The sequence below is a fragment of the Astyanax mexicanus genome, chromosome 23, assembly GCF_023375975.1.
Source record: "Astyanax mexicanus isolate ESR-SI-001 chromosome 23, AstMex3_surface, whole genome shotgun sequence".
NCBI lineage: Eukaryota > Metazoa > Chordata > Actinopteri > Characiformes > Acestrorhamphidae > Astyanax > Astyanax mexicanus.
Window position 1 is genome coordinate 17,242,141 of NC_064430.1, and position 17,747 is coordinate 17,259,887.

Sequence of the window (17,747 nt, forward strand, 5' to 3'; positions counted from 1 at the left end):
ATTATATAATATTATATAATATTTGGTGGAATAACCCTGGTTTTAATCACAGTTTTATGCATAATGTTTAAGTGGTCTGTTACTTTTTTCCAGAGCTATATGTAGATATTTTGATATTCTAATTTTACAAACAATTGTACTGTAAGTAAAATTTCTCTTAATTTTAGAAGTGAACTGAATATTTGGCAACCAAAATTATTCAGCTGAAAACGGGAAATGTTTGTCCAAAGAAATAAAAAGACCAATTATATAACAAAAACTATTTATTTATTATGCATCAGACTTGGTGTGAAAATGTTTACTCTGTGTAGAAGGGCCATAATTCTATATGTTTTGTTTAAGACAATATGTACATTCCTATTCAAAGTAAATAATGCAATGTATATTGAAAAAAAAATCTTATTTGAGATATTCATTCAGTTACCAATTGTTAGTACAATGCAAAAAAATCTTAGTTTAATGTATTATTTATTAGTATAATGCTACTGGTTTAAAGACTATACATAATTCTGTCTTGCATAATACAACAATATACATAATACTTCTTTTAACCATTTTTTCATAGCATTTTTTTCAACTTTTAATTAAAAGCTCCTCATTTTAAACATCAGCTATAATATATTGCTCTGCCATATAGATACCAGAAGTTAAAAGCTGTTGGGTATATTGTGGCATCTCTGTTTACAGTTCCATCTTTGCTTACTTGTGCTGCTGATGCAGTTTGGCCACCTCCTTCTCAAAGTCCTCTGGAGGGTTAGGAATGAAGCTGAACTCTGAAAGGTAGCCAGGCAAGTGCTCCGACTGGCTGTAGTCCCCCAACTCAGCTGGAACACAAAGCACGCAGTGTAAGCAAGTGTGTGTTAGTGTGTGAGAACACCAGCGAGAGCACAAAAAGGTCCTTTACCCTTTGAGAGCATCGCACAGGGATTCTTCCAATTTGCTCACGGTCTGCTAAAAACCCAACATCATGCCAAAAGCCAGAGCCAGATGCTGAGGCCTTTACACAAAAGTTTTAAACTGTCACAGAGAGTGTTTCCGTACATTTTAATGCCAGTTTAATGCAAAATAGTCTTTAATGTTTTATAAAAACAAAACAGATTTGTGTAATTTTCTAAGACGGTTAGATGCATTATTACAGACTAAATTATATAGCTTAAATAATATATATATTTTTTTTACCAAACTACAATTTGGTAAACTAAAAATATGTATTGAACAACTAAGCAACTTTTTAAATATCCGTGCAGACAAACCAATAAAGCACAAAACCTTTAACCTAGCTAAGCTACCTCAATAGTGTTATTCTAATCATACACTTACCACAGAAATGCTAACGCAAATAAGCTAACTACTCAGGTCACACATTTAGTCCCATTTTTATTATAGCTTTACCTCAGAGCTGCTTTCTTAGTCGTACCCAGCTTGTAATATTCAGCTGGATAACAGACAGTTCATTAAAAGCCCGCAACTGAATAAAATGAGTGATCCCGAAAGCATTATTTCATTAAAGTAGTGTAAAAATGAACTTTAACAAGGCGTTTGATAGTTAGTTGTCTGCACACAGTTCTGTACACAGCATTGCTCTGAGGAGGTGTGGTAGAAGTGTGGGAGAAGTATTTACAATACTCCAATATACTGCATTATCAGTACTTACCATTATAAGAGCTATTGTTAACAAATTTTGTATTGTGCAATCCTACTTTCAATGGATATTTTGTTTGTGAGGAGTCAATCTGATCTTTCTTAAGCCGAATTAAAGCCCCTTCCCTCGTGTGCATGACCCTGAAACCCTCATAACAAACATCAGCTAAACCCCAGCGCCAGTATTGGGGTTAATCTAGAGACAAAAGGCTTGAGGCCAGATTGGTGAAAAGCTTGAGAGCGGGCGAGCGAGAGAGAGAGAGAGAGAGAGAGAGAGAGAGAGAGAGAGAGAGAGAGAAAGAGAGAGATTACAGAGCGTAAAGCAAAATAAACATGCCGCTTAAATGGAATTAACCAAAAATGAGAAATTTACACGCATTAGCAACAAACCAATTTATTTGTTCAAATGTCTAATGCCCAGATCAGACTAATCAAAACAGCTCCACAGTCATTCTTATAATAGCTTACAGAGAGAATAGAAAGACACATATTGCATAATTAAGTTGGGTCATCATATTCATTTTAAAGCTTTTATTGTTCCAGTAGTAAAAAGCTAATCTGCACCAAGTGCTGGCTGAGACTATAAAGTGGTCACCACAAACCATGGGTAAAATATTTGAGATTTTTGTAAGATCTTCCTCCTTTAAAGGTCTAATTCTGCTAAAATCCAATTTTTCGTGTTCTTTGTGAAATACTATAGGTCTCTGAGTTGTAAATGATGCTGCACATAAAACTGTTCCTCAACCTCCATTGTCTGCAGTAGCTAGTAAAAGAAAATATTCAGAAATATTTCAGGAAAGGCACCATGTCTACATCAACCCATGAGTTCATGGCATCGTCCACCTTGGCTCACACCCGCCCACAGGCAGAGCTAAAGCCGGGCTGCAGCAGAGCCGACACTGTCAGCTAAAGAGCTTAAAGCTCTGGTTACACCAGGTAGTTAGCGTTAGCTATCTTGTGTAAGTAACTATCGGTTTAAATCAGATCTCCGGTGGATTCCGCGTTTTACAGAGACCTTAAATATATGGTCTGACAGTAAGTCTGATGTTAAGCCTTAAGTTTAAGGGTTAACTTTACTTAGCACTCAGTGCTGTATCTTTATAACTAAGGCTGTATCTCTAAAAAACATTTTGTCCTTTGAGTTTTAGAGCTGTAGAATTGACTGTGTTTGGGGGGGAAAACCCGTAGGCGTACTCTGCTGCAGTGCTGTTAGCCAATCAGAGGCGATATGTTTTCATGTATCTATATTCATGAGCAAGAGCCAGAACCTTTTTTTTAAACCAGAAACCTCTAATTCAGTCAACTAAAGCAGGGCTATACAGAAACAACACACAAAAAACAGCTCACGTGGCATTCCTTCATAGTGGAGACCACAACTAGACATTTTAAAATGAATAAAAAAATGATGGAATAAGGAATGAGAAAAGATGGTGTGATGTCAAAACTTACCCTGAATGGCATAAGAGGCCAAAAGAGCTGCTGCATTCTGTGGACACGGTAACCTAACATAAAACAAAAGAGATGAGAAAAAGCTAATTATATTTACAATAAATTACACGGTAAACCCACAATCACTATTGGTTGGAATTCAAATAAATGTTTTACATAAAATTGGATATTCCCAAACATTTCTACACTCGAGTACTTAGAGTTAGGTTAACATTCGTGTTCCTGTTATGCATAAAGATGGGATCTTCGAGTCAAATTAACTCATAATAATCAGGTTTATTCTGTTACCTTTGAAAGATTCTTTTCCATTGACTGCTGGAACCATCTATAGTATTTGTATATATGTCAGTGTGTAGTCATTCCCCCCAGGCTAGGTAATTTTATGAGCTGACTCTGCTGCCTGTGTGCTGCTGTGTTCACTTCGTAGTGTTTTATGTGTTGCCACATAATAAAACTGTCAATATTTGGCATAAAACTAATGCTACTTAACTCAAGAATAAAACTACATTTCTGGACATTTTCTACAGCTCTGTAAAATGAACATTGTTCTTTTATTCTATACACTATGAAAAACATTTCTCCCAAATAACAAATAAAATATTGTCATTTAGATAATTTATTTGCAGAATATGAGAAAAGGTTGAAAAAATAAAAAAACGATGCAGAGCTTTCAGACCTCGAATAATGCAAAGAAAACAAGTTCATATTCAGTTTTTTAAGAGTTTTAAGAGGTCGGAAATCAATGTTTGGTGGAATAACCCTGCTTTTTAATCACAGTTTTAATGCATTTTGGCATGTTCTCCTCCATCAGTCTTACACACTGCTTTTGGATAACTTTATGCCACTCCTGGTGCAAAAATCAAGCAGTTCAGTTTGGTTTGAGGCTTGTGATCATTCATCTTCCTCAGGATTATTTTCCAGAGGTTTTCAATTTGGTAAAATCAAAGAAACTCATCATTTTTTAATTGGTCTCTTATTTTTCTCCAGGGCTGTATGTAGTAAAAGGAAATAAAATAAAATAAATCTTATACAAATCAGTTTTATTCATCTTACAGTAAATTTGGAGTAGAATTATTCTGCCAAACAACTGATGTAATTGAAAAAAAAAAAAACATTAGTACACTGATTTACAGTGTACTTAAAAACATAGTGTTAACTTAAACATGATAAAAGGTTGGTTCATTCAAAGTAGGGGCCTACAAAATCTGATTTATTTCTTACCAAATTCGCCTAATTTTTTTATTCTTTTTTTTTTTTATATCTGAAAACTGTTTTACCAATTTCACCAATGTTCACAACATCACATCACATTATTAGAAATATCAACCTTTACCATCTAGCTCCACCCTGTACCAGTTAGAGAAAAAGGCACATGTCCTGATGCACACCGTGTGTGATCAGCAGTCAATGGTCAGAGCTGGATATTTCGGTCAGTGACACTGATGTGTGTAAAATAAACAAAACAAAACACAGCTGTGCCTCTTATATGAGCAGCACACACACACTACCTTCATATTATCACGTCCGTGTAACTCCTCCAGTGAATTAGTACGAAAATTCTGGTCCCAGAAAATATCTGGGTTAAAGCATGTAACAGCACACCTGCCCCACAGGTCAAATAAGTGAACAGAATTATATAAGAAAAAACATATTTTGGGACATTAAAATGTATTTAATAACTTTGTACATGCTAAATAAAATGCAATGTCAACTTAAGCTAACAAATAGAAATTGTATATTATACAATGTGCAAAAAAAGTGCCGAATTTAAAGCTGATGTCCGTATGTTTTGAAATTTGGGGCCCTCTCCGGTGAGAATGGGTAATTGCACCGAGTGTGCGGAAGAATCATTTTGAACGGGACGGGTGTGATGCGGCCTCCTTTCTGAGTGGATGAATCCTATTCCAGGTTATGTTCAGTCAGAGAGAGATAGAGCACTCAGTCAGAAACTTCACTCCTTCGTTTCTTTGGTTTTACTATGAGTGAATAAGCTACTGAGCTCTGAGTTTCCTCTTCTGAAGTCTCCATTGCTCCACCAGCAGCTCGTGTTCAGTAAAACTGAGCCGGATCCTCTTTTAGAGGCTGTACATGTAACGTATGTATGTATAGACGCGTGATCTGAAGAGAAGACCAGAAGAACTCCCGCGAAAAGCGACCCGACACCCCAGTGTTTTAGAATGAATATATTAGGATTAGCAGGGATGGTCATACCAGCACACTTGTACCATTAAACACAATATTTTGTCCTTTCTCTACTCAGAAATTCTTCTACTTTCAGATTAGAAACTAAATAATACGGACTGCCACTTTAAGCTTGACTCGTGTAAAGAGCTATTCATTTTCATTTAAAAATCAATACATGTTGACTTTGAGCAGATTGTCTAATCTTTAGCATAAGAATGTATAAACTGGACCTAAATAAACAGCACTAATGAAGTGGAAAGTGACAACTTCAACAAGTTCTCCACACTGTGCAAATGTTAATGCACCTTTACATGTTTAGCTTTAAAATATGATTTAGCTTTACAGTAAATGTGTATTATTTTCCCATTTAGTTCTACCTATTATAAAATAAATCATAATTATAAAAAAACATATTATTTAAATATGTTTTAATATATTTTGCAACATTTACCTTCCACTCAAGATGTCCTGTTTCAGCTGCAAAAAGTACAGGTACCTATAAACAAGAACAATGAAAGTTGAAAGTTGAAAAAATGAAATCCAGTATTTAGCATATAAAACAGCATTGCTAAGAAAAATACAGAAATTATATAATATAATTTACGCACCTTGTGTACTCCTCTTGCAGTTTGCTTGGCTCACTAACAAAAAACTTCACCCTAAAGCTTAAATTATTTGGAGCCACCCCTATAAACACAGTGAATTTCACACAGTTTAATCAATTGCATGATTGAATTATGAAAATATGAATATTGTGAAATATTATCATAGAGAAAAATAATTCCCCATACTTTTTAGTTGTTTCCTTATAGGTTTGTTGGGATCCAGCCACCTCTATATTAACATATATAAAATATGAAAGAAAGTCAGTGTCAAATTTCCTGTGTTTTTTTAAACAAGACCAATAGTTTTTTTAATTGTCATAATATTAATGCCAAATTAGAAATCTTCAATCATACTGCAGTCATTGGTATCAGAAAGTAATTGTTTTTAAAAATCTACCTATAAAAAATTTAACTATGAAAAGTTATAAATCTTGATAATCTTCAAACATATGATTTTTCATACCAATTTGTTGTTTTTTTGTTCTTATAGAGCATAAGCAATATGCAAAATATGAAATATGCAAATTAGGATTGGGCGGTATATCACACTATCAAATCCTCTTAAAACATTTCCGCAATATTACTAGCAGCAGGAATTTGTGTAAACTCTGCTAGCCCTTTGTTTAGAGGGCTACAATACCTCAAATTGTGTTACTGTGTTATTTTTTAACTTGAAAATATAAAATACAGTTCAGTTTGTTAAAACACAAAGTAAACACTGCACACATGTTTAATTCAGTCATATAGTAAATTTTTAACCATCAGTCCGACCATTAAAGCATGTTTAGCATAGCTAAACAGAGGACTTCACTTAACAAGTCACGAGATGTGTTAGCTAACAGGCTAACAGGCATAAAGGTAACAGCACAGATAAATAACATTAGCTAACAGGGATCCACAATTCCCACAACACTGCCCCCAAATCTTAAACATCATCAAATAAGTGTTGGTGTCTATTGCATTTCTATTCAGTGAACTAGTCTGTGAAATATACAGTAAAACATTTATCACTTCTAAATAACATATTCATCAGAATGTATGAATAATGTATTTGGCCCTCTTTCCTCTGCGCTGTGCTGTAACACTTAGAGACCGTCCCTCTTCAGGCTCAGTTACAAACCACTGGAGTGTGGCATGTCCCGGGACTCAACTCTATGGTCTGTCCAGTTTAACCTCCCGACTACTGCAGTGTGTGCATGTGTGTGTGTATATGTGCATGTGTGAATATTTTATTATTAAAGGGGATATTGGGGCATATTCTTATGCTTATTCATATTTTTAAAAGAAAGATAATACTGCCAAAACAATAATAAACTGTGAAACTGCATTCCTGTGTTTTATTTAGAATATTTTTCAGCAGCAGTGGCAGGCCCACAGTCTCTCCCTACCTCTGTCCCTGTCTCCATCTCCACTACTGTATTTTTTGCACTATAAGGATCACTTAAAATCCTGTAATTTTTCCCAAAATCGTCAAGTGCGCTTTTTAATCCAGTGTGCCTTATGTATAAATTTTACCGGTCAGGTTGTAAGAAGCAGTAAAGTCACTCCGCTGAAGTACGGCGATATACAGGAGTTCCAGTGAAGTTTCTCCAGCACCGAGGCTGGAACAGCTTTAGCATTAGTTACTAACCGATATTTCCATGTTCAGAGGTGAGTATTATCGGACTGTAGCCTGCTGCTAAACCCATCTAGCACTGCTGGAGCAGCATAAGCATTAGCTGCTAACCGCGCTAGCTCTTTTGCCATTAAGAGGTGAGTATATCAGACTGTAGCCTGTCCATTTACCATGTTAAAACAAGCTGCATGGAAAAAGTGGTAGCTAATATTGTCCTTAGAAGTTGCCCTTATAGTGTCTCTTAAAACGCGCCTTATAATCCGGTGCACCTTATGTATGAAAATAGACCAGAAAATAGACGTTTATTGATAGTGTGCCTTATAATCCGGTGCGCCATATAGTGTGAAAAAATGGTATATAAAATTCTGTCAGGGAGAGACAATTTCTACACTCTAAATTAAACTAAATAAAGTGTTCAGCATTAGTTATAATGCTTGGTATCGGTTAACTCAGTTTCCTACTTCTTCAGAAAACTTTATTTTTTACAGTCGCATAAAAATATTGGGCACTTCTGTCTACATATGTCTTTATTCACTAAATAGTTACATGAGTAAAAGGTAGCCTTAACAAAAGCCAACAATAAGTTTGAAGTTGAGTCAGCAAGAAAACATTTGGGGAAATGTGGAAGCAGCTTTTTTTTGTTGTGCAATATAAAAAATGTGATGTGGGCCTTTCAGTTCTTGTTTGGTACCCACCCTTTCTTGGAAAAGGCTTCCAGTTTTATGAAATTATTGAGTCGTCTTGCTGCATTGCTCTCTTTCAAAGTCTAGCCTCAGATTTTCAATTATATTTAGATCAGCGGAGGTGTGAGGACCACAGGTCCACTGTAAAACCTTTAGTTTGCCAGGACCCCTTATACTTGTGTGTGTTATGATACTGACAGAGCAGCTGATCAGTCTCACCTGATTTTCTGAGGTCTCGTCAGTGAGCTGAAGTCCAAAATAGTCTCGTTCTGTCAGCTGCAGATGTTCAAAGACTATGTCCAGCAAGGCCTGACCCTGTTCCTGCTTCTAGAGAGAGAGAAAGAGAGGGGGAAGAGAAACGTGAGAGACAGCAAAATAAGCAAATAGAGAACTCAAGAAAGAGAGAGACAAAATAGAGTAAAACAAGACAGTAAAGTGATGAAAAGAGACCACAGAGAAAAAAAGAATAGTTAGGATCAGAGTGTAAAATAAGGTGTAGACAGAAAGAGATACAGAAGAGATAGAAATAGCAAACAAACACAATAGGAGAAACAGAAAGACAAAACAGAAGAGTAAAATAAGAAGGTAGGAGGGAAAGATGTAAAAAGAGGTGAGAGAGAACATAAAAAGAGAGTAAAAGGAAGAGAGAGAGAGAGATAGAGAGAGACGGTGGGAGACAAAGAAAGAGTACAATAACAGTAATAAGAATATAGAGAGAACATGAGAGAGAATAAAATAATAATGTAAAAGGACAAAGAAAGGGAGAGAAGAGAATAAAGTAAGAAAGAAGAGATAGTGTGTGAGAGGCATAGAGACAGAAAGAGAAAAAAAGTGTAAAATAAGAAATAAGACATTGAGAAAGGAAGAGAGGAAGAAAAATCGAGTGAGACACAAAGAGAAAGAAAGAGTAAACTAAGAGAATAGAAAGAAGAGAGGTATAGTGAAAGAGAGAGTAAAATTGAGTAGGAGGAAGACAGAGAAAGATAGAGTAAAACATGCAAGAAAAATGAGAAATATGAGAAAGAAGGAGGGAGAAACAGTAAAATAGGAGTAAAAGAGAGTGAGAGAGAGAGAGAGAGAAAAAGGGAGAGGGCACAATAACAGAGTAAAAAGAAAAGAAACAAAGAGTAAAATAAAGAAGTAGAAGGAAGACAGGGAGAAGGAGGAAGTAAAAAGAGTAGAAAGAAAGAAAGGTAAAAACATTTAGAGTAAAATAAGATAGTAGAAAGAAGAGAGAGACAGAAAGACAGGTAGAGTGAAAGAGAGAGTAAAATTGAGTAGTAGGAATAGGAGAAAGATTGAGAAACAGCAAAATTAGCAAGAAAAAAGAGAAATGTGTGTGAGAGAGAGAGAGAGAGAGAGAGAGAGAGAGTAAAATAACAGAGTAGAAGGAAGAGAGAGGGTGAAGGAAAGAGTTAAATAGAGTAAAAGGGGGAGAGGAGGACAGAATAAAAAGAAAATACGAGAGTATAAGGAAGAGAGAGAGAAAGAGGGTGGTTTTTCAGTCAGTTGCAGTTACTGACAGTTTATGCTGTAATGATGCAGTACCCCAGGGGTGAGTTGGGGGGGTCTACTGAACACTACAGTGCATACTAATGTATACTAATTTATTCAAATGTATGCATATGTGTGGATGTTGGCTCACTGACCGAAACAGAGTGGGGGGGGGTATGAGTCCTGCTCCATTTGCTACTCTGACATAATTATCAGGGTGCAAAAGGTTGTGCACGATGTGTACACTTCAGCTGTAATGACTGTCACTGGCAGCTGAGTGAGTCATATTGAAACAGACACGAATCAAACAGAGCACTTTTAAAGGAGCCGCTCAGATCACGTATCAAAAGTACACATTTTAAATGTAGAAAAAACATGCAATAAGGAAAATATTTCAACAGTTCTGGCAACCCTACACATGTATAGAGCCTGTTTCAGTATAGATTTTAAAGTATTATTATTGCTATTTGAAGCATTAAATGAATATACACTATTATGCACTGTATACAAACTTCATTCACACTTCATCCTCGCCCAGATCTGATCTTTTTCGCAATACGTGACATAGATGCATAATGCTAAAAACACACTGATTCTACATCTATATTTCTGTCTATCTTTGTCAGCCATCAATTGGTAGTGTATCATCATGCAGTGCTTCTATAATGTCCTGCATTGTCTCTCAATATAAGATGTATTTTAATTTTTAATATCGAACCTCAAACTCCATCTGAGAGACCAGGGATTACCATACAGAACTGCAATGTGGAGCTGCTGTACTTTTGGTCACGGTTAAATGCAATCTGCTTTGTTCTGTGTGGTTGGTTGTGTTTGTTAAACCTGCTGAGTTCTGAAACTCACTGCACTGGGTTATATGACAAACTCTTAAAAGGGGTATCCAGTTCATACATACAGAACTGCTGAGTTTGAGGCTTACTGTACTGGGCTGGGTAACAAACTCTCAATAGGGGTATCCAGTTTTCATGCACAAGCTGTGTTCTTCTTGCAACGTTCTGTGACTAAACAGTCTTGCACAGAGATGCTGTTATTACATTATTTGTGATGATGCAAAAAAATACCATACCTGCAACCTTGTTACAAAAGCCACTCACTAAAATATGATATACAGAACACCCAGAACAGTCTGATGAGTTTTGTACACCAGGGCAGAAGACTGATGAAATAAAAATAGAACACTTTGCTCGCAGTTCTGCAAAGGAGGAATGTTTGTAGAAAAAAAGGAATGTATTTCATGATGAAAAGAACATGTTGGCAATGTGGGGGTTGATCACGCTGTGTGTTCGTGGCATTGGCAATATCGCTTGAGTAAGAGTAAAAACTGATTCCACAAAATACCAGCAAATCCTGGATGCAAATGTCAAACCATCTGGTATAAAGTTTTTTTTTGAGAATATTCAGTGTACATTGGACAGATTAGGCTAAATGAGGAAAAACCTAAATGTCAAATCTTAGATAAGAATAGAAGGTATTACTGTGGGAACATAGTTGACAAATATGCTTAATAAAACAGTGAAATATAAGTATCACTAGGTATTCAGATAAAAATTATATATTTAAGAAGACTCAATAGTAAGCAAACTATGACAAATATGAGCAGCTCTCATGAAATAATACTACTGTTTAAATAATAAATATTGATAAAATACCATATTTTTCGCAGTATAAGGCACACAGGATTTTAAGGTGCATTTTATGCGACACTAGTAACTAATAGTAGAAACAAGGATGTCGCCATTTCTTCATTCTGAATTCAACAGCTCTTGCGTTGGGTGGCGAGACCGGTAAAGCTAAGCTAAGTTAAGTAAACAAGACTGTAATTCTAAAGAAGAACATTTCAATCTGAATGTTAATCTACACTAGCTTTTTGGCCGTCCAGAGATAAGTATTATCGGCCTGTAGCCTGTTGCTAACCCTGGCTAGCACAGCTGGAGCAGCATTACCCGCTAACCGCACTAGCTCTTTTGCGTTCAGAGGTGAGTATATCTGTAGACTGTAGCCTGCGTGTTTACCGTGTTAGAACAAGCTACGTGGGGCAAACCACTAACTATTATTGTCCTGGCTTACCGGAACATTCAGAGTTCCTCAATGTAGCGCTGTTGGGTGGCATTGGCTGCTAAGCGCTAGTAGTTAGCCGCTAATGCTAATGCTCCAGCTTACTGTAAATAAATGAAAGCACTTTACTCACCAAAATTAACAGTTTTCAAAAAAGAAATCTGTGTAGATTTACATCCAGCACTCGTTTGAAAACTTAAAAGAAAGTCTTTTTTTTATTACAGTTTTGTTTACTTAGCTTAGCTTCATTTATCTTAGTTAGCTACCCCCCTCCCCCAACCACCCAGCGGCGAGTTCTGATTGGCCACCCCTGTATTGTCTCTAATTTAAAAAGCAGTTCAGATTAAAATGCTTCACATGTACAGTATATCTATATCTAGTTTGAGTGGCATGGCGAGTAATATCTTCATTTGTGTGATGGACTCACACTGGAAAATATCAGACTTAGATAAGACAAGATTGATGGTTAAAGGTCCTTCACATTAATTTTTTTTTAAACATTTGTCAGTTCCGGACATCAGAATAAAGAGAAAATGTCACAAATTAGCTGATACTGCATTGATACATCATATATAAACACTCATTTAGTAACTAAATATGCAACATACAGATCATATCATAATTTATCTTAATTTAAATTATACTTATATCACTCAAAAGTATTAACTTGGTGTGTGTACTTACATTAACTCTGAAGGCTTGCACTGTGTTGTCCAGCAGCAAAACGATACACACCCCCTGCGCACTCTGTCGGTCTCGGGCCACTTCGGACTCTCCCACATCGGAGCTTCTGCCAGCAGGCAACCGGAAGCGTGCTGTCATTACTGTCCCCACACCGTCTGCCACATATATACATACACACACACACATATACAGTATATAAGACCAATCTGCTCCATTAAGGTTCTCAATAAATGGCCTAAAATTCTATTTAGAGCACACATTTCACCTGTGCTCTGGAAATACTGAAGAAATTTGTGACACTTGTACTCAAAAAAGTGTATTTTTATTTTTTCTGTAGGCCTATTACAAACATAGCATGTCAGCTGACAACTTTCATAAAAATAATGCTGCCTTAGAGATGGAAAGATTTATCAGCTATGAATCTATCCGCTGATTTTCAGACAAAATATGTGATCAGTGATTGACTGATATTTCTTTAATTGTTCAACTATCTAGGTGGAACTTTAGAGCTGTCATACAGCTGCAGACACTCAATAACAGACAGAGCTGTACTTCTCTATGTGTGTGAAGACAAAGCTCAGCTCTGCTCAATTCTGTCTGGCTCAAGTCTGGTTTTTAACACCACTAACTGGATAACCCTCTTGAGAGTGCATCTTTCATATCACATATTTTGTCTGGTGATCAGCTGATACAATACATAACTGATCGATCTTTCCATCCCTAATGCAGCATTATTTGTATGAAAGTTGTCAGCTGACATGCTATGTTTAATAGGCCTACAGAAAAAATAAAAATGCACTTTTCATGTCTGTAGCTATTAGCATAGCAACACAGCAGAGCCAAATAAGCATCACTTTTTGGTTGTGTTTCAACCCCACAGCTCCAGAGTGAAGTTCTGTACAGAAACGAAGAGACTTTCACAGCTGGTGCCCAGAGTTCCACAACTTTTGTTGTTGATTCCAAAAAGTACATTTTATTCATTACAGAAAACCTGCATGATGATGCATTACCAAATCTGCTTGGGAGGGTTAATATGGCATCTAATTCCGCCCTCATTCCAAAGATGAGAAAGAAGGCAATCAGGGATTCGGATCTTTTTACTTTTATTACAGCCCTAGTCAAAATGTGCTACACTGCATGCACAATGATATCACATTGTCATATCATATTGGTAGAGCTGGCTAAAAACAATGTATAGCATTGCTGTTTAGATATTCAATATTATAAGCTGATATTTAAGGATTTATACCTGATATTTAGAGGATTTAAAGCTGATATACTGTATGCTGCACTTCTGCAGAGCAGTCGGTTTAGATAGCACTGATTTACTGGGCTTACTTCCCCAAACTATCAAGCCCCTTTGTGAATGTTGACACAAAGCAGGTTAGATCCATGCATTCAAGCTGTTTGTACCAACATCTGACCCTACCATCTGTGTAACTTAGCAGGCTTCAGCTGTCCAGTTTTGTTGTGTTTGTGGTGAGCCACTGCACTGCAGCCTCAGCTTTCTGTTCTTGGCTGACAGAAGTGGAACCCATCATTTTGGCTATTAGATCATTAGATTATTTCATAAATGAGTAATGAACAAACCTCTTTATAGTAAACTATTCAGTGAGTGTGTATCACAAATAATACGGCTGAACAATATACAGCTCTGAAAAAAAATATGATTTTACTAAATTGGAAACCTCTGGAATATAATCAAGAGGAAGGTGGATAATCAAATGCCATCAAACCAAGCCGAACTGCTTACATTTTTGCACCAAGAGTGGCATAAAGTTATCCAAAAGCAGTGTGTAAGACTGGTGGAGGAGAACATGCCAACATGCATGACAACTGTGATTTAAAAACAGGGTTATTCCACCAAATAATGATTTCTGAAAACTTTATGAATATGAACTTGTTTCCTTTGCTTTATTTGAGGTCAGAGAGCTCTGCATATTTTTGGTTATTTCGGCCATTTCTCTTTTTCTGCAAATAAATGCTCTAAATGATAATTTGTGTATTTGAAATTTGGGAACAAATTTTAAAATAACATTAAAAATAAATAAAAATAAAACAACAATGTTTATTTCACTCAAACATATACCTATAAATAGCAAAATCAGAAAAACTGATTCAGAAACTGAGCTGTATCGTTTTAGCATGCACGATTGTAACGACGTAAATGCACATCCTACATCAGATATCAGTATCTGCCATCAATTCCCATACTGGTGCAACCCTATTGATAAAAGCATGAAATTCACCAGCAGAATTCATTCTTGGCGGAAGCTCTGCAATATTGTACTGAAAGGCCTATCACACATATTCACACATACACATGTTCAAGGCTGCGCATGCACATGCACATGCATATACACGTGCACTTGAAGCTATGTTCAAACACTCTGGGCAAACATTAGTCTCAACTCCACCTAAAGAGATTCAGTCAACAGTGAAACTGCAGCGCATGCTAGTTTACCTCCGGAAAAAGCATGTTCTTATACTCTCTCTGTCTCTTTCCCCTATACACTCTCCATCTTTCTCTATCTCTCTCTCTCTCTCACACACACACACACACACAAACAGAACATGCAGTTAATGTAGATCTCTCTCTTTAGGTACAGATCAAAACATGCCACTTATGCAATGCAGCATTGCATAACTACATTATATGATAAAAAACAAAAACACATTACAGAGTCCAATCAGAATATTACACTGCCTGGCCCAAAAAAATTGCCACCCAAAAAAATGTCACACACTAATATTTTGGACCGCCTTTAGCTTTGATTGCTGCATGCATTCAGTGTGGCATTGTTTTAATAGGCTTCTGCAATGACACAAAACTTATTTCAATCCAGTGCAGTAATTTTTCACTAAGATTTTGCAGCAGCATTGATGAAGGTAGAGTCTGACCACTGCTCAAAGTAGCGCTTCTCCAACCAGCACATCCCAAAGATTCTCAATGAGGTTAAGATCTGGACTTTTTGGTGAACAATCCATGTGTGAAAATGATGATCTCATGCTGCCTGAATCACTCTTTCACAATTCCAGCCCTGCAATCCTGGCATTGTCTTATCTTGGAATATGCCAGTGTCATCAGAGAAGAAAAAATCCATTGATGGAATAACCTGGTCTATATTCAGTATATTCAGGTAGTCAGCTGACCTCATTCTTTCAGCACATACTGTTGCTGAACCTAGACCTGCAGACCAACTACAGCATCAACCCCACATCATTTACTTACTTAAATCCAGCTGGGGACTTTTTTTTTGGCCAGGCAGTGTAGAACCACCTCCTTGCTTTTGCACTCACTGTCCATGTTATCAGCATCATTAGGCATATAGAAGTCTGCTGAACATTTGAACAGCTTTTGAATCCCGTGTTGTTTCTATTGCTTTGAACCAACAGAAGAGGCTAGAAACCACAAGCACAGATGGAGGACATGGCAAAAATAATTGCTGACTAATCAACTAATCGGAAATATAATATTCAGAATAGTCGACTACCAAGTAAGAATATGAAAATAAAAAAACATTAAAATGATCAAAAATAATCAAAAATATGTTCCTGTTGCCTGAAATCAACACTGTTCCATAGAGGGTTAAAATGTAACATATAGATTGTGTCATAATATAGTCACATATATGCCACATTTTTTGTCTTTTTTTGAGCATTTCCCTTATTTGATGAATTCCAAAAAGATAGTTAGTTCTAGTAAAAATGATTATATTATATTTGTAATAAGCAGATTGTCTGCAGAGAACATACTGTACTGTATATATATATATCGTGGTATAATATTTGGGCATAACGTATAATCCGGTGCACCTTATGTATGAATTTTATCAGTCAGGTATTAGGGAGCAGAAAAGCAGCTCCGCTGAAGTACATCGTTATTCAAGAGTTTCAGTCAAGTTTCTCCAGTACAGAGCCTGGAGAAGTATTAGCATTAGCCGCTAACCACAGTGCTAGCTCTTTCTCTGTTCAGAGGTGACTATGTAGGACTGTAGTCTGCATGTTTACCGTGTTAAAACAAGCTATGTGGGACGAACCGCTAGCTGATAGCACCCTGGGTTATCGGAACGCTGTCAGGTGGCAAAAAAAGAAAATAGACCAAAAATAGATGTTCATTGATAGTGTGCCTTATAATATTATGAGCCTTCGTAAAATACAGTATGTTCTCTGCAGACAATCTGCTTATTACAAATATAATATAATCATTTTTACTAGAACTATCTACAAAGCATATATTTAACTAGAGTTTCCTATATATTTGCATGTGGCTGTGTTTCTTCAGTTCATCCACTGGGTTTACTCAGCTGAAGACGGCTAAACAGAGCTGATAAGATTTTGCCATTATGTCATCACCATTCGTGAATTTCTTCTTTTTTTTTTTTTAAAACTGGCCATTCTATTCTATTTTTGTGCGTTCTACTGCCCCCTCACAATGGCACTATTTCAGAATGCGTCGAGCGTGGAAAAACATGTGGGTATGCACATTCATTTCTATACCACAGTGGGTCATTTGGGACATTGTAAGCTTATCTAAATTTGTCATTTCAATTTGCCCCAGATTACAGTGCTTAGATTACTGCTAAAACAAGGTGCATCACATTCAGAGCTGCATTAGTAACCATTTCTCATTTTAACCTTATTAACTGTATATATTTAATCTTGTAATATTCCAGACGCACTGCCAGCATTACCATCTGCTCTAAGCAGATGCTCAACAGCACTGACATGATTAAGCTGGTAAGTCAAGTGTAAGCAGGTAGACCACTGCTAAACAGATTAATATTATTAAGTGGGTGATCACTTTCAGCCAAGCGGCGACTACTGATAACACATCTAAGTAACAATGGTTCAACCAGAGGCGTCATTAGCCCTTTTAAGGAGGCCCAAGAATCCTAAAAAGAGTCCCAGCACCCATAAAAGGAGTCCCAGCACTCCTAAAAGGAGTCCCAGACCTTTAAAAGGAGTTCCAGCACCCCTAATGGAAGTCCCAGCACCCCTAAAAGCAGCCCCAGCCTCCATAAAAAGAGTCCCAGCACCTCTAAAAAGAGTCCCAGCACCCCTAAAAGGAAGAAGTCTGTCTCTAATATGATAAAAAATATGTGCAAATCTCAGAAAAAAATTTAAGCATAAAAATGCAGCTTCCTTTCAATGCAAATATACAATAACTCGACGCTGCTGCGCACTGAGTACATGCATGCATACAGACACACAAAATTAAACAGCACTTTTTTTATAAATAACTAAAAACTGAAAGCCACTTAAAACTCAGTATAGAGAACATGAACCAGCTGATACACATACAGACAGTACTAGTCT

The 17,747-nt window shown here is 36.6% G+C and overlaps 1 protein-coding gene across 3 annotated transcripts in view; it reads right to left on the reverse strand.

The window, feature by feature from the left end:
- Nucleotides 1–17,747, reverse strand: part of ptpn4b (protein tyrosine phosphatase non-receptor type 4b) — a 72,885-nt gene that overhangs the window by 42,139 nt on the left and 12,999 nt on the right. For 2 of the 3 annotated variants that reach the window (XM_022668206.2, XM_007257085.4), the window contains exons 2-8: nt 12,429–12,583; nt 8,397–8,504; nt 6,066–6,108; nt 5,883–5,961; nt 5,726–5,770; nt 3,091–3,143; nt 704–824 (exon numbers count right to left, since the gene is read on the reverse strand). In XM_022668206.2, coding sequence (XP_022523927.2) covers nt 704–824; nt 3,091–3,143; nt 5,726–5,770; nt 5,883–5,961; nt 6,066–6,108; nt 8,397–8,504; nt 12,429–12,566 — 587 coding nt within the window. In that variant the 5' untranslated portion in view covers nt 12,567–12,583. The remainder of the gene's footprint in view (nt 1–703; nt 825–3,090; nt 3,144–5,725; nt 5,771–5,882; nt 5,962–6,065; nt 6,109–8,396; nt 8,505–12,428; nt 12,584–17,747) is intronic. The other variant, XM_022668207.2, reaches the window with a different exon arrangement.